This window comes from Myripristis murdjan, chromosome 18 (assembly GCF_902150065.1).
Source record: "Myripristis murdjan chromosome 18, fMyrMur1.1, whole genome shotgun sequence".
NCBI lineage: Eukaryota > Metazoa > Chordata > Actinopteri > Holocentriformes > Holocentridae > Myripristis > Myripristis murdjan.
Genome location: NC_043997.1, coordinates 21956103 through 21979500, shown reverse-complemented (window position 1 = coordinate 21979500; position 23398 = coordinate 21956103). Strand labels below are relative to the sequence as shown.

At 40.6% G+C, this 23398-nt stretch overlaps 1 protein-coding gene across 1 annotated transcript; it reads left to right on the top strand.

Annotated features, from left to right (window-relative positions):
* The first annotated feature begins 3678 nt into the window (after nt 1-3678).
* Nucleotides 3679-6005, top strand: LOC115377081 (histone H2A.Z). The gene is made up of 5 exons (XM_030076956.1): nt 3679-3809; nt 4131-4208; nt 4944-5057; nt 5189-5318; nt 5661-6005. Exons 1-5 carry the CDS (start codon nt 3807-3809, stop codon nt 5720-5722), a joined length of 387 nt encoding a protein of 128 aa, XP_029932816.1. The 5' UTR covers nt 3679-3806; the 3' UTR covers nt 5723-6005.
* Nucleotides 6006-23398: the final 17393 nt, after the last annotated feature.

Sequence of the window (23398 nt, the reverse complement as noted above, 5' to 3'; positions counted from 1 at the left end):
ACACACACACACACACACACACACACCCTGGCTGGAGCCTGTTACACATTAACACTGCAGTAAAGCTAAATGAGAGGGAGGCTGGAGTCTCTTCACCCACTTTCTCCAACTGTCTGCTCACGTGAAATCCAGCTGCCAATCACTTATCATTATAAAGTCCAAAAACATTACTATCAAGTACATGTAAGTACATCAAGTACAAGTACATGCTCATACATTATACATTTATATGTTTTACCCCTGTAAAACATTATTCTTTTATAAACTAAATCAGTTTGATACTACTATCATAGTGAATTTGCTTAACTGATGTACTGCATATCAGCCTAAAAGTTTTACTTTTCTGATCTGTTTGAAGGTTCAGAGAATGCACACAAGAATCAGTGTACTTTCTGGATTTTGATTTTCTATTTTAATATATTTTTTATTTTATTTGTAATGAGGCATTCCCTTTTCTCTTTTTTATTTTATGTGGAATATACTGGCTAATTAAAACAAACACAGTAACATTTTTTTTTCCCTTGTCTGTTGTTGCCGGTAATTGCTTCTAGAGAGCATCCTTCAGCAACAAACTAACATTTTAGTATATCAAAAATAATGTATAAATAAAAAGGGAATCCAAAAGATATGGAACAATTTTTTTTTTTTACTAATTTCCTGCTAATTTTCTGGTCATTTTTTGTTGATTCACTCATTCACTCGTCATCTTTTTCCAAGTGAATCAGCTGAGGCTGTGTTCAGACACCTTTCACAAGCATTTAAACACGAGAACTCTGATGTTGATCCAGCTTCACTGATCTGATATTCAGATATATCATTTTAATAATTATAAATATAGTTTTCTTGTAATAAAAAAAAAACTTCAGATAATTTCTTGCTTATTTGCTCATCATTTTGACAGAAATCAAGTGAATTTTTCCAGGTTTCAAAGTGCTAAAGTGCTTGTGAGAGGTGGCATTCAGCTTCTGGCTAAACAAAAAAGAAAAAAGTGAAAGGAAAAAAGATGCAATAGGGATGAGGTGTAATGAAATCAGCTATTTTGTAAGTGGACAAAGAGGAGACAGATGGGACAGGTTCCAGTAGTGTCCCCTGCATCACCGTGTCCCCTGTGCCCCTGTGGCAGCTCAAAGCAAGCTTGGAACTGCAGCTCCACCTAGTGAACATAGGCTGTAAATACACTATTAAAAAGACAACAGGGAACATGTTCCTCTCGAATGATGAATGATGCTGTCCCTATCTGGGCTGGGCAGACAGACACATGCCACCTAGTGGGACGGGACAGGCTGAAGTACAGGCCTCGCTCATTGGAACCAGGCCTTTTATTTAACCATTCACAAATCACAAGAGAATAGAGAGGAGGATAGTATACAAGTGTGCAGGGGAGGCTGAGGAAATCCCATGCAGCTTATCATGTGGTTTACAGCAGTCCTCCCATAAATCAGATGGTGAAAGAACAAAATCGAGGCCAAACACGCCAACAGTGTTATTCTCTCATGACTGCTGTCTCTGTGAAGATTAGCACCGCGTGGGGGGTCATGTTGTCACCCAGAGGAAATCTAGCCCATTGTGCAACTGCACCGGTTTTAGTGCTTGTGGTTCTATGATTGATTCTGGGTAGGAACTGGGTGGAAAACACTCGCTTAAACAAATGATGCAAAGGTTTAAAGAGGATCAGATTGTTGTTTTAAAGGGATGGCTCAACCATTTTGAAAAGTCTGGTGTTATTTCACTTCCCCTCTAGCTGCTCTGTAGGACAGTAGTGGTGCTATCTTCCTCTCAGCATTACTGAGTGCTGGATACTGACTGGATGCTCCAAATGCTAACTGTTAGCCTCCTGCCATTGAGGTGGACTTCCCCCCAGCTAACACTCTGAAAAATAACCACCTTATTCCACTCAAATTGTTAAATGTTTGGAGTTTGGTGATGTTTTACACAATTTATATAGCCTGAAATGTCTTGAAAAATGTCAGCCATTAAAAAAAAATAAATTGAAATAAATTAAATATCAACAGTAGAAGTATTTCCTTGTGTGGTCTGAGCTCTCTATGCTCATCCTTGGTTCCAACAGAAGCTGGCGGGTGCCCTCCATCACAGCCTGGCGACGGCTATCTTTTAATCTAATCAATGAAGAAAACAAATGATCGCAAACCCAAGCAATCCTCTGTCTCTGTGGAGGCTGCTGCTCCTCTGGTAGAGAGATACAGGAAGCACAGAAATTGCCGGATCTTTCTAGATGTTGATAACAGGACAAAATACAATTCTAAAGAGCACTTTGAGCAAAACTTGTGTCCATGTGCACTCACTGATTGCATGTGCATTTTAGTTCAGATTTTTCAATATGTGTGAATTGTCCCTTTAGTGCTTGAAATACCAACCTGAAATGAGTGGGGAAACGCATTTGTGCCAGACTAAAACACAGCATGCTTTAAAAGTATATTGGCTTTAGGGATTCAGACAAATTCCTTGCACTTCATTAAAAAATAAGTGAGAAAAAATTCATGTTACTTTCTAATTGCACATCACTAATCATGAGCAAGAAGCAGATCATTTGAATTTAGTTTTAGCTTTAGTCTTCTCACTACAATGCATTTTAGTTTTAGCCACATTTTGAATTCGCTTAATTAGACTACAATTCGCTTGTAGTCTAATTGATGTTGACAGTAACAAGAGTGAGGTTAGGAGTTGTGTTTTCTCTCATCTACTTCCGGCAGTTTATTTGTATTCATTGACAAAAATGTCAAGATTTTCCCCTCATAGTTTTTGTCAGCAAAGCTTCATTTTTGTCCAGTTTACATCTTATTTTCATCCTGGAAAAAGTTTCATTGATGAATAGTTTTTGTCATAGTTTTAGTCAACAAATTAACACTGTCCGCGAAAGAAATTTCAAGAATTATTGATTTTTTCCTCTGAGCTTGTAGCAGGAAGAGCGGCAAACACACACTATCTTTTATCCTTTACTTAAAGTAAGAACTGGTGACATTTTCAGTAAAAGAATGTCTGTTGTCTTGATGTATGATTCACTTGATTTCCTCTGTCTAGAACCTCACAAACTCATGTAGTAGTAATAACTACATATTTAAACGACTGGTTTCAAACTGTTCAAGCATTCGCAAAAAAAATTCCATGACTGTGCTACATGCCACAAGTGTCATCAACAAGCTTATTCAGCAGAAGACGGGCAGTTCCACTCCAGTGTGTCTGAATCACACTTCCCTGACCATCAAGTGTTTTGCAAGATCTGTGTCTTTGTATTACTTCACCCTGCTGGCTACAGGACAGTTAAAACACTAATTCCACCGTCTTTCTAGACTGAGATCCTGTTTAATTATTACTGAATTACTACTAAAACCATATGATGCAACTGAAATACACAGTAGTTGTGAGTTGCCCGTGGAAATAGTTTGATAAAGCACATTTTGCTCACCAATATATTAAGTCAAATAATGGAAGCATTTTATTAAATGAACAGCGACTTCATTTACAAAAGAGAAAAGAGCTTCTTCTGACCGCAAACCAAGGGGGTAAACAATTAAAATGTAAAGAACTACATTTCCCAGCTCAGTTCAGCCGCTGTGAATTGCTTTCCCGCACAATGGGCTCTTCGTGTCCTCATTGGCTAAACGCCACGCCAACAAACAAAAGACGAGACGTGACTGGCTGGAGCCCAGCCCCCAGTTACCCGGATGAAGCGGTTGTCTATATATCCCCGGCAGCTCGAGGCGGGTGTTGTAGTTCAAACCAAATAATCAGGAGGAAACTACCCGTTTTGCGCTGCGGTATCGGGAAACTACTTGAAGATTTTAAACATGGTAAGGGGTTCGCACATGTTAAATTACTTACCAGAATGCAAGACAGTTCACCAGAAGGAGCGGCTGGCGGTATATTATCGTGCATAGCCGCCAACGAACCAGAATGAATAGCCGCTAACGTTAGCTAGCTGCTATCCTGCCTTAGCACGCTAACTTAACGTTGCCTGACTGCATTGAGCAATCGATAGGATGGCTGCAGGTTGGAGCCAGACAGGGCGATAAAAGTAGGCTGCCATCTGCTAACGTTACCGGGGACTGTTCTGTGTTTTACCGTCCAAAACCTGTTGTGGCAGGCTAGCTAACAATGTTTGTGTTTTGCAGGCTGGTGGTAAAGCAGGCAAGGACTCTGGGAAGACCAAGACGAAGGCTATTTCGCGCTCACAGAGAGCAGGGCTGCAGGTTGGTCAGCTGTTTCATTCATTTTGTCTCGCTTGTGCTGAATTGCATCCAGTTAATGACTAAAAAAAAAAAAGTGTTGGGGTCGACCAACCAGCGGTCGCTCTCCACTTCCGGCCAGTGAACCCTTTGTTACCCCTCCTGTTATCTTTGGGGTCAGTTTGACTCTGTTCTGTGTTTAATACATCGACATACATGATGAATAGCGTTTTTACTGCATATTTCGTGGCCGTTCCCAATGTAATGAAATTAACATGACTTGTTTTCAGTGTCCTGTATCAACATTGTCCATACATTAGCTGTGCTTGTTCTGGATGACACTGAGGAACTATAACATGCCATTTCTCACAGTCAGTAAACTTCCCTCTGCTTTCTGGCCCTCACCTAACATAACCTCACCTGTAGTAGTGTGAGAGCCACTGAGAGTTACTGTGACATTTGGGAGGGAAAGCATGATTCCCACATGAACTATTATTCAAAAGGCTGTCTAGGTAGTCAACAAGATGCAAAGTACATGGCAAATGATCTTGGAATTTCCATTTAAAAACTTTCTGCAGGTTTAAATTGCTGTAATTGACCCCAGTTGATAAATAAATGTCAGTAAATTTGAAGGTAACAGGGAGCTTAACTACAGCCAGTTAATATTACTAAAGTATAGCGGCTGACCATCCTCCACTTCAGGCCAGTGAGCCCTTTTGTTCAGCTGTGTTTACATTCCTTCTCATCTCATCTCTGCAGTTCCCAGTGGGTCGTATACACAGACACCTCAAGTCCAGAACCACCAGCCATGGCAGAGTTGGAGCCACTGCAGCAGTGTACAGCGCGGCTATTCTTGAATACCTCACTGCCGAGGTAACTCAAGTTGACATGACGTTACCTTACACCCTCACCTTAGACCGGCCAGCCTCAGTAAGCAGCCTCGGAGGGCCGGTTTGCTATCACGTGTCCTGTTTAATATCTGACCACTTGCTTTGCGCCTCCAGGTTCTGGAGTTGGCAGGAAATGCATCGAAGGATCTGAAGGTGAAGCGTATCACTCCACGCCATCTGCAGCTGGCCATTAGAGGAGATGAGGAGCTGGATTCACTCATCAAAGCTACTATTGCTGGTGGTGGTAAGTGCAGGCTGCACCTGAGCCAAGCTGGGAGCAGCATTAAAATTGTTCTTTGGTTGGCTTATGTATTCATTTTCAATATTCAGTGTGGTTTATAGTGGTGTTCAGAATAGTTATTTGCAACAGGAACTATGTGCCACATTTAATACATTTCTTTGTTGCTTTTCTGTTCTATTCCATGTTTTTTCCCCTTTGAACAAACATTTTAGTTTTACAAGTAGACAGGACTTGTAGTTCAGTTTAGTTTCCCAGGCTTTGTGTACAGCATGTTTTTTGTCTTGGTGTTGCTTCCAGTTAAAATTAATCTTGGCTGCAACTGTCTGTTTTTTTTTTTTTCCCCAGGTGTCATCCCCCACATCCACAAATCTCTGATTGGAAAGAAGGGCCAACAGAAGACTGTATAACCTAAAATGCTGTGAAGTTGTGCCATCTCAGGACGAAGTCTGCATCAAATGGTTCAATGTCTTAGTGTAGTACACCTTTAGGAGTTCTTTGTATGGTTGAGCTTGCATTTACTCACCTGGGGTATTTTTTTAAAGTGGCTTCAAAGAAGCTCGTTTGTGTTTTTGCTTTTTTTTTTTTTTTTAATTTTGGTGCTGCAGTTTTGTGTGTTCTGTTCAGTTTGCTTTTGTGGCATTCCCATGTTAAAGTGGTGTGTTTTAATAAAACTCAAAGGTGTATGGTGCATTTGCAGTTTGTCCTTTCAGTCCTCATTTTCAATTTAAAGGTCACATTTTCATATGAACCTTTTCAGCTATTTTTTTTTCCCTTTTCCTCTTAAACACAGGCCTTTTTATTTTTAAGTTAGCCATTCTCATTCTTGGGTTTGTATATAAGTTAAGACTCCAGTTGATGGTGCACGTGTTTGGCATTAGCTGTTCCTTCAGTTGTCATGAACTCGGCAGATCAGAGGCCAGAGCTGCCAGTTGAAAGAATCCAATTTGGTTCAACAACAAGCAAAGGGCAGCCGCAGCTTGCATGTGGTAATGTCATTGCATGCTTTTGCTCCATCTTTTCAGTTGCTGTATACATGTAAAATCCACCTTTTAAACAGCAGCCTGCTGTGTACTGGGTCATTTAAATGTCTATTAGCATGAATTGCAAAGCATGCTCAGCATTTGACTATCACTGGACTGAAATGATTTGGGGAAAACACTACTGTAGTCACTTTTGGATTCTTCAATAAAGATGGCTGGCACAATTAGTCACCATTTTTCCTGGAATGCATCCCCAGTTTTGTACAGAGATGATGAAAGATCTAACAGTTTTAGACAGAACACTGTCAGTTTCTGTTCTGACTGATCTCCAACAGCATTATAGTGACTTGCTTCATCTGTGTTTAACTGGCCTTTCAACCAATAATGATGCATGATGATATACTGAGCTGAAAGTTTCTGAATTTCAATATCATTTACCTTCTGCAAAGAAAAGCCAGACATATACAACAGGAGCTATGAGGAAGGTAATATAGATGAGGAAATACTGAAATATGGTTCAGATCAGAGGCATTCTTCAGTAAGAAAATGTACCATACATTATGAACTTAATGCCACTGAAAAGATCATTTAGTAAAACTACAAAAGAAGGGGGCAGACTAATTTTGAATATTGCATCAGAAAGTGCTATTGCTACTAATTAAAACTCATTCATTAAAAATCTTAGGTAATATCTTTGAAATTATAGGCTATTACTAACAACAAAACCATACACACAAACCAGAAAAACATTACACATCTCTTGCAAAAGTAAACGATTCTTGCATGTTTTTGCATCCATCCAGCACACAAACCACCATTTGACTAAGCACACAAAGCACCAACTGCACGCGTGTATCAATGAAAAACCTCTTCCTCTTGCTTCTTCACCTCTTCCTCTTCTTCCTCCTGTAGTTCTCACTCCTCTTGCTCTGTCCTGTATTTGCCTCCAGGCTCTCATCTGGAAGTGAACTCATTATCTAAAAGTGCTGGTGTAGAGAGGCAACTGGCAAAACAGTGCAGCAATGTAGACACCCGTGGTTACAATTTTGCCAAAAGAGTGTTACAAAATGACCAAGCGAATGTGAAGCCGCTTTCAGTTTGGCCGCTTGGTAAACGCATCGGTTAGAGTTTCTGTTAATGTTTAAGCATTCAGTAATTAAAAAAACAACAACTTAGTTCATAAGTCAGCAAAGGGTTACACCTGGGAACACTGGATATCTTTGAAGCCAAACTCCTGTTTTCTTTCAACTGGCAACTTTTGTACCAGCCACTAGGTGACACTATAACATCACCACCGTCTCCAACGATAGATGGCCAACCATCACCTCAGCCTCAGTCCAGGATTAGATACAGGCTGTGTATCGTAGAACTGATCCATGGTTGTCCTTAGAAACTGATTCCAATGAGACGTTTTGACCAGCTTCCCCACAATCGCTCTTGTCATGATGATGGTGGTGAGAGTGATGATTAAGTTCAGTTGAACTCTGGTAGGATGTTGGGTTGTTTAATTATCTGGGTGTGATGTGAGTCCACATAGTGGGGAAACCTCCTCATTAGTTGCTCTGTGCTCTCCTGGCCTGCTAATCCAAAATACTGGATTTCTATCTCTGCATTCACTTCAATAGCCAAAAAAGCTCCCAACATAACACATTCAGCTCATTCACACAGCAAACAAAGTGAATTATGTCGATATAAAAATCAACCTTTTTTTTTTTTTTTTTTGAGGAAATTAAATGTCTCTTTTCTTGTTATCTACCTGTTTGAATTGTAAAGTAGATCCAGCAAGTATCATTGGTAGTAAACTTCTGCATGGTAAAAGGGGCACTGGGTCTTATTTTTAATACCGGCATAATCCTTTTTGTTCATGTTTGTTTAAGTCCAAGTGCCCTTTTTCTCATGTAAGTACAATTAGTGCTATCAGGCTGTTTCCTCATAGTGCAAGCTTACCATGCAGAAGTTTGATACAAATGCAGCCTGCCAGCTCTACTCATTTAAACTGATTTAAACCTGCACTATGCAATTTCAGAGTCTATTAATAATCCTGTAGTGTAATTATATAAAGCAGACAATGCCAAACTTGTGCAGACCAGCCATGCTGTCGTTTTCAGGCTGAGTATGATTCACAATAAATACAGACCCAGATGTAATCATGAAATTAGACAATACCTGACATCCAAAATCCAATCACATTTACTGGTCACCTCACTGTATCCTGCTGAAAGCAAATCACTGGTCACACTTGGGGACACAAGTTATTATCAGTCCCATGGTCAATAATAAAAACACCATTTAACCGTCCTGCTCCAGCTCATATGATATAACCGTAGCAAAACAATATTTTTTTTTTTTCAGGATCCAGGATTACATTGATAAACAAAAACAATCCACTTGTGTAACTTATGATTTTTGATGGCACTCTGGTATGATGACATGAAGTTGTTAGACGTCTGTTTGTTTGCAGACCATCTGTTGCTTTATGTATTAATCTTCAGTTTTTTATGTTTTATATGGTTTTAGTTATTTTGCTGTTGTTTGTTTTTCACTGTTATAGTGGTGGTTCCTGTCCTTATTTTAGAGCTGCACCAAGGTAAACTCCAATTGGCTATGTTGACATGGCCATAAAGTGTTGAATCCTCCAATCTTTGATCTGACAGTATGAATAATGTCAGTGACTGTTGCCCAGATATTTCATATCACATGTATATCTCCCATACAAAGGGGTCAAAGAGTCAAATTATGTTGAACAATACAGCTTCAGTCTGAATGTACTTCTGCCAACAGCAGCAGCCGTTTGGATCCAGTCCCAGGCCAGAGGACACCCAAGGAGTGAAACCACTGGTTTTCCTGCTGGTCGGGTGTGGCCTGCACAAAACACGCCCACATTCATCAGTCAAGACACTGAGGTTAAGGTTAGGGAAAGTGACAGGAGGGGGCACATGGCTTACAGAGCGTTCGGCAAATTTCACAAAAAATCTGGAAGCACAAAATTCACATTTAGCTTTCGGCTAATTTGCAAACGCGTAGCGACTTCAAAACTGAGCTGAGTGAAACACAGCTACTAACTGCATATTTCCAAGTCCAGATACATATTTATGAATCTCTGCACGCATTTGCAAATGTGATTATACATTCACAAACTCAAATACAGATTCGCAGATATGGACTCACATTGCAAAGTCTCAGTACACATTTGCAAATCTCAGCATGCATTTCCAAATTACGCAATTGCATATGTCAGTATTCATTGAACATCTGGGTAAAAAAAAAAAAAAAAAAAAAAAAAGCCAAATTTGAATACATAATCTCAGTGTACATTTGCAGACATCATGTTATACATTTGCAATAATTAAGTCCTGATTTTATTTCCAAACACTCCCTCTCCCATTCTGAAAATTCCCAGTGGTGGGATCCATGAGGCCATGGCCATGTGGGGAGAGGAGGCTTTGCAGAGATACTATAAACTTGTTGTTGCATTGGATGCCACCTAGTGTTCATGTGAAATGACATAATGCACATTTAAATATGTACTACTCAACTTTGCACTTTGGCAACCCCATGTGGCAGCAGGAGGCAAGTCTGGATATTTTGAATGTTGGAAGGACTTCTGCTGCGATCCTTTGTACACAGAACTCAGGAAAAAAACAAAACAACCTCCGAAACACAAAAGTGTAGTCATTCAAGTCAGAACTCCAGCTCAGAAACTCTTATCCACCTAGCCGAGTAAACACATGATGTCACAGCGAATGTTCTGTGAAACATGTTATAACCACTTTGCAGTTGTCATTTCTATTTCCATTTGGTTGATTTTGTGCCTGACAGAAGTCTTTGCGAGCATGCAGCATTAGCATCCCCTCCTTTCTCCTGCTAATCTGTCTAAACAAATTTCAGTGGCCATGTTTTCCAAAGCAGATGCACTGGGACATGATTTAGATCGGAAGTCGGAAATACTCACTGGGAACTATCGACTTCCGACTTGCAGTGGATTGCAGCATTACTTATCCAGAAGGTGATGTCATGCAGTTCTCCACTGACTGTTGAAAGTGTTGGAGACTTGATGCTCTCTGCAATTAGGTAGGAAATAAGTGAATATATCAGTACTGGCATCGGCAATTAGGTAGAAGAGTTGGAAAATATTGGCATATTGGATACTGGCAAAAAAAAAAAGTCCAATATCACGCATCCCTACTTTAAAGCGTGATGCTCCTTTGCACTTTTTCCATGTAGGAAGTCGTATTTATCCTAGTTCTATGTTCACTATGGAAGGCTCCATCAGTGAGCCACAAGTGGAGGTCGTGAAGAGTGTCCAACTTTTTTTGGACAAAGCGCTCACTACCTGCTGTTCAGCAACACTTTTGGTATTTCACTTTGCAGTTTGGATTCATCAATTCATGCATGCAGATTGCCCACCAGAGATTATATCAACACCTGCATTTAATTTGAGCAAAGCGGGAGAGTCTCATTTGGTGGCTGATGACAGTTTGTATTTCACAACTTTTAGTTTTCACTTCAAAACCTGAACACATGTAGATGAAGGCTTTTAGACCGGAGCTGTATAGTGACTCTTTACGCTTTTAGCAACATAATACAAAAGCCACAAATGAATATTTAAGCTGTTTATTTCAGCTTTTAGCCCTGAGTTTGAGTTTTATTAGGTTGATTGGAGTTCACCCACTTTTTTCTAATCAGGCCTCCAGTCAAGGAAAAGAACTCACCAGTGGTTTTTGCCAATCAATTAGGAAAATAAAATTGCCTCCATTTCGCTCTTTGTGTAATGGAAATCTAATTTGACACACACACACACACACACAAAAAAACCTTTTCAGTGTGACACAGAGTTGGCATGCACGAGGCACCGGATCTGGGCTTGTTGGCTTGTCCAGACTAATCACAGATGCAGGGGAGGCTGAAGTTCTTAACTGGACAAATGAGTCAAAACAGTGGCTGTGTGTGGGTGCTGGCTCATCCTGACACGCTGTTTGAAGGACTTGTTACTCTTACAAACCACATATAAGAAGTGACTGAGCGGCTGCATGAAGAAATAATGGGAGGAACGGTTGGTAATCTGATGCCATAGTCTGTGCTACAAAACCGTCCTCATTAACAATCCAACTCGGCACGTTTCAGTGCACGACCGAGGATGAGATCTCGCATGTTTTCTCCGTTTCAAGATGTAATGTAATGTCTCGGGCACCTCCTCTTTAATCTGAGGAGGCAAAGGTTTACAACGTGTCCATATAAACGGCTATAAACAATGACATCAGACCCTTTACAAAGCCAGTTAGAGGTTGGCCATAATTTATGATATGGCAGAGGAGGCAGGCTATTAATGATCATTCTTTTTATGTAAAAAAAAAAAAAAAAAAAAAAAAAAAAACTAAAAGGAAAGGGAGAATCAGAGGCCAAGTGTGCTTACATATGCAAGGAATTTGACTCCAGTTTACAGAATCCTCTACTACTTGCATATATCACATTCAGTAAATAGATTAGGTAAATGTGACTAATAAAATAGAATATAAAAAATAAGCAATAAAAATAAATAGGAATATGCATATTCCTTTTCCCTTCATTTTAATCTAAGGAAATTAAAGTAATAATGAGCAACATTTTTGTTTGTTTTATCTCTATTGATCATATAAGCCATTAGTGATTCAACGCTTGTTGTGCTTCTGCTTTGCTTGGAGCAGGCAGCTGAAAAGTAAGGATGCATGACAATATCAGCACGCCACATGGCCGATATAGGCTTTAAAATGAATATCAGCATATCGGATATAAGAAAAAAAATCAATATCGTGCCTCTGGAATACATATAAATCTTGTTTTGCCCAGGAAATGTGTGCATTTTGAAAAGCATTGTATTTTATAGTCATGCGCATCTGCCAGTGGGCCTTCACAATAAGAGTAGGCATAATAAAATGTGAATTCCACCACAGGAGAGACTTGTTGTTCACTGCAAAGAGGTGGAAAAAAATATGTGCATATATCCAACCTGATATCGTGCCACAGCGTGATATCAGGTTGTAAGTAAACATTAGCTTCTTTTATTTGGTTAAGGAGAGGTTGGATTGAGGTTAAGGGTTAAGGTTAGGAAATTTTAGCCAGCGACATTAGCGGACAGTTTAAAAAACACTTGTGCTTGGACATTTTTACTATGTTACCTTCATAAAAGCGTGCACTGTTCACGTCGAGGTGATGCAAAACGTCACACTGACACACTTTCCTAACATAGACCAACAGGTCTGTCACACACTTTGCCCTGACACTGTGGTGATATATCAGTATTGGCATCAGTAACGAGCATAGGCGCAAATCCCGGGGGGGTCAGATGGTCAGTGTCCCCCCCACTTTTGAGAGATGTCCCCTCCACTTTTCAAAGATGTCCCTCCCATCCATGAGTTAGAAAAAAATATTCATACATACATGAATGAATGTCAAACTTTTCCACTTCTGAAATAATTTCTCACATGATTTTTGAATTGTAATAAAGATATTATGAACAGAACCTGTGCCCGCGGTAATGAGGTACAAAAGTTGGAAAGTATTGGCACTAAAAAGTTCTTGGAAAATCTTTGGAAAAACCAGACATACGGTGGTTAGAACAGCAAAGTAAATATATATATATATATTTTAACTTGATTTGCATAGGCCTTGCAGTGTTTCAAAGCCTTTTTAAATAAAATACAGCATAAGACAAGTTTTGAGTTATGAGTGTGACAACAACAATTTATTTTTAAAATCACTACAACTGAATTAAGATTTAAAGGGACCGTTCATCCATTTTGAAAAATGTGATATTATTCCACTTCCCCCTAGATGTTATGTAGGACAGTAGTGGTGCTATCTTCTTCTCATTGGTGGACTTCCCCCCAGCTAACACTCTTAAAAATAACCACCTTAATCCACTCAGAGAAGCTTTAACACCAAGTGTCTCTTTCTGAAAGTAAAATGCTCTACTGTTGATAATTAAGAAAAAATATTTCAAATCGTCATCAATCATCACACTGCATCTTTGTTAATTTAACACTTTGACTGGATTAAAGTGGTTATTTTTCAAAATATTTGCTGGGGGGAAGTCCACCTCAATGACAGGAGGCTAACAGTTAGCATTTGGAGCACCCAGCTAGTATCCAGCACTCAGTAACAATGAGTAGTAACGAGGTAGAAAAGTTGGAAAGTATTGGCACTAAAAAGTTCTTGGAAAATCTTTGGAGAGACCAGACATACGGTGGTTAGAACAGCAAGTAAATGTAATTTTTTTTCTTCATTCCTTTACTTCAATATGATTCATACTCCTTGGACGCCTTTTCGCTCCAAATCTGACATGGTCAAATCATTTTCTGTCGTGATTGTATTAGGGGCAATATGGATCAAAAGACTGTCTGAGAGTAAAAACGTGTGCAATGAACTTCTGAAATGTGGTCGGCTGATCCGTAATTAACCTTTGGAGTCTTTAACAAGCACATTTGTGCGCTGGGCTATTGATGATTTGTTTTGTAGGCCTGGTGAAAAGCAGAGTGCTAATGAGGCTCTCCTCCCAGCTCCAGCCAGGCAGGGCAGCACTCAACCATTAAGTCAATTAAGAGCAGAAAGAGTGGGGGTCTGGGGAAGGGCGGGGGGAGGGGGCCGTTTCATTTGGTTCTAATTAAAGGCCAGGAAGTGAAGTGGTGCACACCTAGCTCGAGGCTGGAGGTTTCTCCCGGGCCCTGTCTGGAAGCCATCAGCACATCTGGCCTCACCGGGAGGATTTACCATTTATTGGCTTTTACAAAGCTCATAACAGCATGTCATCACAAGTTAGATGAAGAATTTACCGTCTGCGAAGAAGAGCGCCGCCTCGATAAGACCTTGTGCAGCTGCCACACTGTGTTGTAATGACACTTATTGAGAATTTTAATGTGCCTGTAATGCGCCGTGCTGACAAGATCACATCACATTATGGAAGCATTCATAAAACACAGATATAAGTGCAGAGATATAAGTTAATGTGACAACTTGAGAGATAACACAACATAAACATCCATTATATACCTGCCTTGTTCTTCTACATGATGTTTTGTTACAGGGAGGGAGAGGTGATGAAGAACAGCAGTAACCATCATGATCCCTGATGCCACATATACAGAGAGTTATCTTATTTCCTCCAGTGAGCTGCCTGCTCCTTTTGTCTTGTGCCTCCTCAAAACAAACCTTCCCAGCATGAAATACAGTGCACGGTCAGTTTTTTAAAAGGCTGCCAACTTCAGCAACAACTCCTCCACAAAGCGGCTATAATGCCTGGTTTGATAACACAGTTAGAGAGAAAATGAGGCGGACGCCGGGAGGCCTGGGAATTGAAGTGTTTTTTCCCTCTTCCTTGTTCAAGTTCACACTCGGGTCCATCTGGTGGCAGGTGGTTCAGAGCAGCTGAATAGGCAACGCTCCAGACTTTGCATCACACATGGCTAACTTATCAGAACAGACACAATGAAAGCAGCAACGACACTCACCGCGCCTGGAATCTCTGTCAGGGATGAGACTTTGATTTCAACACATTTGTCGACTTTTTTTTTTTCTTTTTTTTTTTTTTTGGTGTCTTACCCCCACCGCCCTCTTGTCTGTCTCCATCCCCCCCACCCCCCTTTCCTCCTTTCCTGTTGGGTTCTGGGGTGGCATTGTGTGAGTGTGCGTGTGTGTGTATGTGTGCACGCTCACACAGACGGGGTGGGCTGGCAGGGGTCACGGTTCGCCGGCCCGCCTAGATCAATCAAGAGGAACAAAGCAGGCAGAGAGAGGGAGAAGCGGTGCCAAGCCCCCTGAAATCAAAGACCAGGTTTGGGATTGGGATTCGCTCCACAAAGCTGGACCCATTTTGATGGTGCAAGAGTTGGGTGGGGTGGGGGGGTGGGGGTGGCAGGGTCAGGGTGCAAATGGGAGGGGTGGGGGGTGGAGGTTTTGCGCTAAAAACAATTATCAAATCCACCACAGCGTCTGACGACTGGGTGCAGTTGAGAGCCCCCCTCACCCCCCACCCACCCCTCTTTGAAGTCTGCTTGCTTTTGTCCTTTACATAACTTGATCTGATGTTTGAAAGGGTAATTTGTATGCATTTTGAGTGTGTTTGAGATGGTGTGTGTGGGGGGGGTGAGCCGAACCGCCACCCAGAATTCCACCGAGGGAGCTGACTGGAAGGTCAACGTGATTGGGCCACAGGGGTAAAAACAACAACAACACCAACAACAACAGCAGCAGCACAAAAAAAAAAAGCAGCGAGGCTGAGGCAGAAGCCAGGGAAGGCACATGATAAGTGCCTTTGAATTATTGTCACTCTGTGCAAATTTGATGACAATGGCAGAGCGGTTGGAGGGGGCGGGGGTGGGGGGCAAATCCCTTTGCAAACAGTGGCCAGTGTATGCTTTGGTGGTCTTCATTTTGCTGTAAGACCCCCCCGCCCCCCCCACCCTCCCCACCCCCAAACCTCTGCCACGGAAAAGACAGTGATGACTTGCAAGAGCAAATATGAATAAATACTTCAAAGAATCACTGACTTGGCTAATTTACATGAGCTTAGACCCTAATTTATAATCAAAAGTATGTATAACCATATTCTACAAGTATGCAGGTGGTGACAAAGTGTTGATTTGAATGTATTGAGAAAATATTTATAGAATCGACCCGTTTTGATCCGTGAATTCGGAAATACGGGATGAGTTGAAGTGAGAAGAAGAAGAAAGTAGATATTTGTCATCTATACATCTTGACCCAGAGATCATTGAAATGTATTAGAAAAACAACATTAAACTGTTTGGAAATGTATCATTTACAAAGTATTTACCAGTTGATGGTGCTGCATTAAAAAATACCAATAAACGTGATTTGGATAGGCCTTGCAGTGTTTCAAAGCCTTTTTTAAATGACATACAGCAAAACACAAGTTTTGAGTGTGACACCAACAATGTATTTTTTAAAATCACTACAAGTGAATTAAGATTTAAAGGGACAGTTCATCCATTTTGAAAAATGTGATATTATTCCACTTCCCCCTAGATGTTATGTAGGACAGTAGTGGTGCTATTTTCTTCTCATTGGTGGACTTCCCCCCAGCTAACACTCTTAAAAATAACCACCTTAATCCACTCAGAGAAGCTTTAACACCAAGTGTCTCTTTCTGAAAGTAAAATGCTCTACTGTTGATAATTAAGAAAGAAAAAAAATCAACATCTGTGACAATATTTCAAATCGTCATCAATCATCACACTGCATCTTTGTTAATTTGACACTTTGACTGGATTAAAGTGGTTATTTTTCCGAATATTAGCTGGGGGGAAGTCCATCTCAATGGCAGGAGGCTATTTACAAATTATCCTACAACCTGCAGAAACAAAAAATGAAAAATAAAGATTAAAATGACAAATTACCAAATTATGAATGTTAAAGTAAGAAAAAAAAAAAATTCATAAGAGGTATCAGTGTTTTAGGCAAATTAGCCATAATGTGAATGATGTGATGCAGGAACTGGATCTTCCCTGTGCATATCTGCAGCCCAGACCGAACAGATGAGTGTGGTGTGTGAGTGTGAGGCGCTGTGGCGGTGGCTGCTCTGTGGAGCAGCGTGCCTTCAGACGGGGCGGGGAGGTGAGGCGAGGGAGGAAGGAGGGACTTTCATCAACCTTGAGCTTTAATGACTTCCTCGAGGTGCTTTTTGACTGCCGTCCAGAGGCTCGGCGGGAGGGAAGCCTTTCTCCTCAGCCTTGGCCTCGTGCCAGGGTGACAATCAATGTCTCTGTGTCTCTTCTGTGGGAGATTATTTCTGAGGTCCCCTCCCCTCCCCCCTCCTCGCTTTTTTTTTATTGGAGGAAATGGTATTTGGAAGCTCAAACAGGATGTCCTGCTGGCTGGCCTGGACTCTGAACCATTCCAGCCCCCCCTCCCACCCCCAACCCCGGGCTCCATTCTTCCTCTCTGGTCACCCCCCCGCCAACAACACACACGCACACACACAAAACACACATACACACACACACACACATGCACATGCACACACCTCCTCCATCCTTCTCCCCCTCCCTTCGCTCCATTCTCTCTCAAAGGAAAATGGCTTAAGTTAATCCAGGAGTCTAAGCAGCCACTTTCTCTTTTCCTTGTCCTCCTCTCTCCCGTTTGGAACGGTTGTGAAATAATTCATGAGTGAAAACTTTCCCCCTTGTTCCGATGCCCTTGGTGAGCTCGCGGTCTCAGATTGTGTGGCTGCTGACGGGGAACTAGCACTCCTGTGTGAACAAACCGCTGTGGTCACATTTAAAGGGGCACTATGTAAGATTTTCACACCCCAACACTCGCTCCCCTCAGCTGCCCGGCGATGGAGGATGAGGAAAGAGGCGAACGGCTCTCGGCTCTGAAGGCTGAGAAAAGCTCATTTGCAAGCCAAAACAGCAGATGACCAGGCAGTTTTGGGATTCCAGTATTGAGCGTGGTGATACATCACCTCTGTAGCGGCTGTTTCTGTCTTACATCAAGGCTAATTAGCTTGCACACAGCAGCTCCTCCGATTCAAATGAGGTAAACGCGCTGACTCGAGGCTTTCCAGTCGAAACGCCTTGAGCCAATCAGGATAAATTCCAGTTGTGATGAGGTCACTGGAGTTAGTCTGCTATCACTGACTGACTGTTCACACTGAAGTGTATTGCTGAGTATCCTAGAATGCATTTCACACCAACCAGCACTGTAAATATGCCACTTTAATGAGGTTTTTTAAAAACAAATCAGGCGGCAAAGTAGCCATGTGGATTACCAATACGTGATCAGTTTGAAAATTTGCACCGGGATGCCATACAAGCTATCCACAGTACAAAATAAGCACACTTCCTGTTCTTTACAAAATAAAAGCTTCATTCACGAGTAACTTCTGGAATACTTTATAACCAAAAGTGGTGTTTTTGTTTTGAAGACAGGATGTACGTCTTTTTAAGCCGACTTCTAGCTGACTCGACACAGTAACATCATATGTAGTTTCAAGAAGTCAGCTGGCTGCCAGTATATTAATGTGATGTGACCAGTTGATATGCAAAAAAGCTTCGATTAGAGTGTGGATACCCAACCTGAGCCGACGGGTCAGGCCAGGTTCAGACAAAAATTTGGAATCATGTTCGGGTTCAGGTCAGGTTATGTTACGTTGGCTTTATTTTAGTGAACGTCGAGTGTAAAATAAATAAAAATGATGAACCTACTATCTGTGCTGGGTGATTTCCTGTACAGTGCTGGAGTTTACGTGATGTGCTGAAGGCAACATGTAGGCTGTTTCAGGTGGTAAATGTAACGCAGTGATGGAGGACAAGCAAAATCTGGGGCTCAGGTTGGTTTCAAGCACAAAAACAGAATGCCTGTCAGGTTCAGGTCGGGCTCAGTTACTATGCTCCTGTCTCGGGTCGGATTCAGACAAAAATAAAACACTCTACACCACACTGACTGAATCATGAGCCTGTTATACTTTGATGCATGATCATATTCAGGCATGGCATTTTAACATTTGGCAGCTTTATTCCAAAGTGTCAAATGATGCCAGCAGAAACTCTTGTCTGGGGTCAGACAGCCTTAAAGGACCATAACACTGATTCTGCATGTTTAGTATAATATCTACAAAATGTATACTTGTATATTTATGTGTCTGGGATTAAGTTAGGTTCATCAGTCTTGATCAGAAGCCACCCAATAAAAACCTGAAGTTTGCCAGGACTTGCTGCATTAGGCAATAAGACTCATTTTCAGATATCTTTCTGGCCAACTGTCAGTGCAAATACGTCTTAAATTAACTGACCGCCAAAGACATAAATGACATATTTCAGTTTCCCAGACCTTTAAACCTGTATTATTATTGCTGGTAGATAAACCAAAAATGCTATAAACAGGTTGTGTTTTGGAATATTGTTTTGCCTCTTCTTAAATGATTTACATGACTCTTAGCATTGTGTTGTTGTATTGGAATAATTTACGTTCATACATCACGTCATGATATGTGGTCAGGAGCCGTCATGTAGGGAAAGCTCTGTCAGCGTTGTTGCAATTACTGCTGGTCACATGGAGGTTCAGGAAGGTCATAAATTCATTATAGCACCTATAAAATCTCCTCTGTAATAAAATAAAGCAGTTTCATCTTTCATATGTCATGCATCCTAAATGGCCACATTTCTTGTCTATATAACAAACACTGATTTTAACTGTGGTTTCTGGACACTTGTGATGTGTATTTTCAGGTATTGTAAAATTATTTTCCGTTCCATTTCAGCCCAAGCTCATCTGACCAAAATCTATTCCCAGTAACTGCAGCTTTTTACAAGCGACCACCTCCCTGTGATACCTGTTTTATCAGAGTCCCACCTAAACCCTCTGCTCTTTGTCGGTGAGCTTTGAAATGTCACAGAAAATGAATTCCAACCGTGGAATATGTCAGGGCCGTAATGCTTCAGAGCAGGTGGAGCCGTGTGGTTACAGGGAAGCAGTTTGGTTCCTGCTCCCCTCTCTGAATACTAATTCTGTTGTCTTTTACTGCCAAAAATAATACGGCTCCACTTAGAATACATTTTGGAAGCTTGTTTATGCAACTCTATGATCAGATTCAGTACGAATTTAGATGTCAGGCTCCACATGTGTGCACTGCTGTATGGTGGTTGATTGATGCTGTTAATAAGTGGTATTTTTGCTGTAGTCTGTATTCTTGTCAGGATGGAGAAGCCTGTGAAACAGTGTTCTGATCACCACGGGGTACCAAAACTCCTCCTAACAGGATGGTAAACCCATTAAAAATGTGGATTTTCGTATTTGATATTACTCTTCTAAATCTGAAATTTGGTATCTTCGTTATCCTCCAGAGATTCAGAGTTCAATTCAATGTTATTTGTATAGCATCAAATCATAACAAAAGTTATCTCGAGGCGCTTGACAGAAACCCGACAGATATTGGCCAATGGTCCTTTAAGCATGTATTCATACTTAAACTAATATAGGAATCATGATGAGTTAAGGCATGTACTAATTATTAAATGAACTTACTATTAATAATCTTTGTTACAATGCACTAATTCCTTATGAACTAATAGTTTTAAGAGCATGAATTGATGTAGTCATTACTATTTAAGGACAACACGTCTACCTGATGAGCTACAGGCCTGTGCTGCACCAAGTAAAGTTATAATTATACACTGGCTAATGATTTGTAAACATGTAACAGGGTCCCATGGAGCCTTAAAAATTATTAAAATGTATTTAATTCATTAATGTAAGAATAAGGATTTAATAGAATTAAAAAGTCAAAATCAATCTCTTAAAAGTCTTGAAAATGCTAAGATATGGGAGGTAGGGCATCATTTTTTTTCTGGCATTGTAATGTAAAATCTCAAAACAATTGTTAACATTTCTAGGGATTTTCCAGCCCTGCTCTACCCTAGTAATTGATGTTCTTGTTTTTCTTCAGTTTTGGTTATTGTTAAATTTGTCTCAAATCTCATTCTGAGTGGCAGTAAAAAAAAAACAAACAAAAAAAAAAAACCTTAAGCTGTAGGTAGCCTGTGTAATCATGTCATGACTAGGCCTGAAATTGACCAAAATATGAGTGAAATCACAGCATGGCCAAGTGCAATATCCAAATTGCCAGAGTTTTTTGATGCTATATAGAAATGAGTTGACCTTCAAATTATATTATCCGGATGTAAGAATGCATGTTTGTCTGAGACTAACCGTGGCTGAAAATTCCTGCTAAAATCGTAAATCATATTGCAAATGCAACAAGCTAACAATGAGATTAATCACAACTTGATTTTTTTTTTTTTTTTTTTTTTTCAGACATATCCTTCAGCCCTAGCAGTGACTTTACTTGGCAGTGCACATCCCTGTGTCTCACCAGACAGATATACAGAGCCCAGCTGGAGCAGGCCAGCAACTCAAGCACATGCCCTTTAATGGTAATGAACACATCACTTCATGGTATTAACACCATTAGTTCATAAGGAATTAGTGCATTAAAACAAAGATAATTGATTGATGAATCTAATGTTAGCTGGGGGGAAGTCCACCTGAATGGCAGGAGGCTAACAGTTAGCATTTTGAGCATCCAGCCAGTATCCAGCACTCAGTAACAATGAGAGGAAGATAGCACCACTACTGTCCTACACAACAGCTAGGGGGGGATGGGAGAGGATGTCAATTTTTAAAAAATGGGTGAACTATCCCTTTAATTTGTACCATGAATTCCTATGCTAGTGAAGTATTTCTTTTACTATTTAAGACTCCTATTTATTTCCATAAGAATCCCTAATACAAGCCTGTGAATGCAATTTGTTAAACTGAGCCTGGTAGGTGGAATGTTATTTTTATGTTTTCACGTTTGAAGCAATTCAAAAATAAAAGCTGGCTCGTGCATTAAAGAGGCTCCACACGGCACTGGAATGCACTGGAGGAGCCCAGCTTTGCATCTCTACTAAATATAGCCAAACAGTGATGAACACCCACTAATTCCTCCACAGAGGCGCGTTTCCCATGCGAGCAGCGCTGAGCAGGAACAGGTTGTTCCAATCCACGCCTGGTGAGACGCATGACATGGAGGTTGATGAAAGGTTATGCATGATCCTTCCTCTGCTTGAGAAAAAAAAGAAGAAAAAAAAAAGCCCACAATAAATGGGGAGATTGGATATCGTCCAGCTTTTCTTCTCGGACCACCCACTTAGAGCGGAAGAAAACCCACATGCACTGCACAATTTTTGTCATCTACTAGAGGAGGGAGATCAACATTTTGATGCTGTGAGCAGGGATTTACATTTCCAGCCTGGTGCCGACCTTTTTCCCTGGGCAGTTTGTCAGGAAGACCCCTGTGCACTTCACAGTGATCACTGCCTGTAAAGTCAAACATCACTCTAGTCATATGCTGCAACATTTTCATATGAATAACTATCCATTTTGCTAGTGTCTCTGTGTTGCTGTAACAAAATAGTGATTCAAACTGGATGGAGGAGATGAAAGCTGGGACATTTGCTTTTCTTAGCTCCATCCTGAGAAAATCCTCTCACGCACAGGAAGTGATGCCTGATGTTTCTGGGCCTTTCAAATAAACTGAAGAACTGGGGAGTTCGCATGACGTGGGAGAATCACCGTGGCTGAGCACGCCAAGAAAAGAGCGCCACCTACAGAAGCTCAAACTCCAACAGAAATTCCAAGGAGAAAGACGCCACATTCCCGCCCACGCTGTTTGATTGACAGCTGATCTCTGGGCGGTGCAGTGCGGGAGCATCACAGCAGTGAGCTCTTGGTACGACAAGTAGAGACAAAACAAAAAGACACAGGATTTAATAAATCAGTGGTTTCCTGACTATGGCTCCAGACCCACTGGTGGCTCCCAGTTTTCTCAATAATGGGCATAGAACATAAATCATGTAGTTTAGGTCGATAATGTCAGGCAGCACAGTCCATCAGAGCCCCTGAGGCTGCGCTGAGTGTGCTGCTCTGTCACAGTGAGGCTGACTGCACAGTGCTCGACACAGTTTTCAAAATCACACTCAAATAACTTTACTGTAACTTTATTGGGCGTGAACAATGCGTTTGGCCTGCAGCTTCCTCAGGTTTGCCTGACAACATGAAATGGTCACATGACTATTTCAACATTGAACTGAAGACACAACTGGCAGAATGCATTGTTTGCCTCTAATTAAATTAGTCAAGTTATTTCAGTGTGCGGTGCTTATATATACATATATATATATACATATATATACATATATACATATATATACATATATATGTATATATATATATATATATATATATATGTATATATATATGTAGATATATATGTAGATATATGTATGTATATATATATATATATACATATATATATATACATATATATACACACACACACACACACACACACACACACATATATACATATATATATACATATATACATATATATATATATACATATATACATATATATATATATACATATATACATATATATATATATACATATATACACACACACACACTCAGTGGTCACTTTGTTAGGTCCATCTGTACAGTCTAATCTAATCCAATCCAACTGTTGTGCCATAAAGTTTCCTTTCCTGCTGCCTATAATGCTCA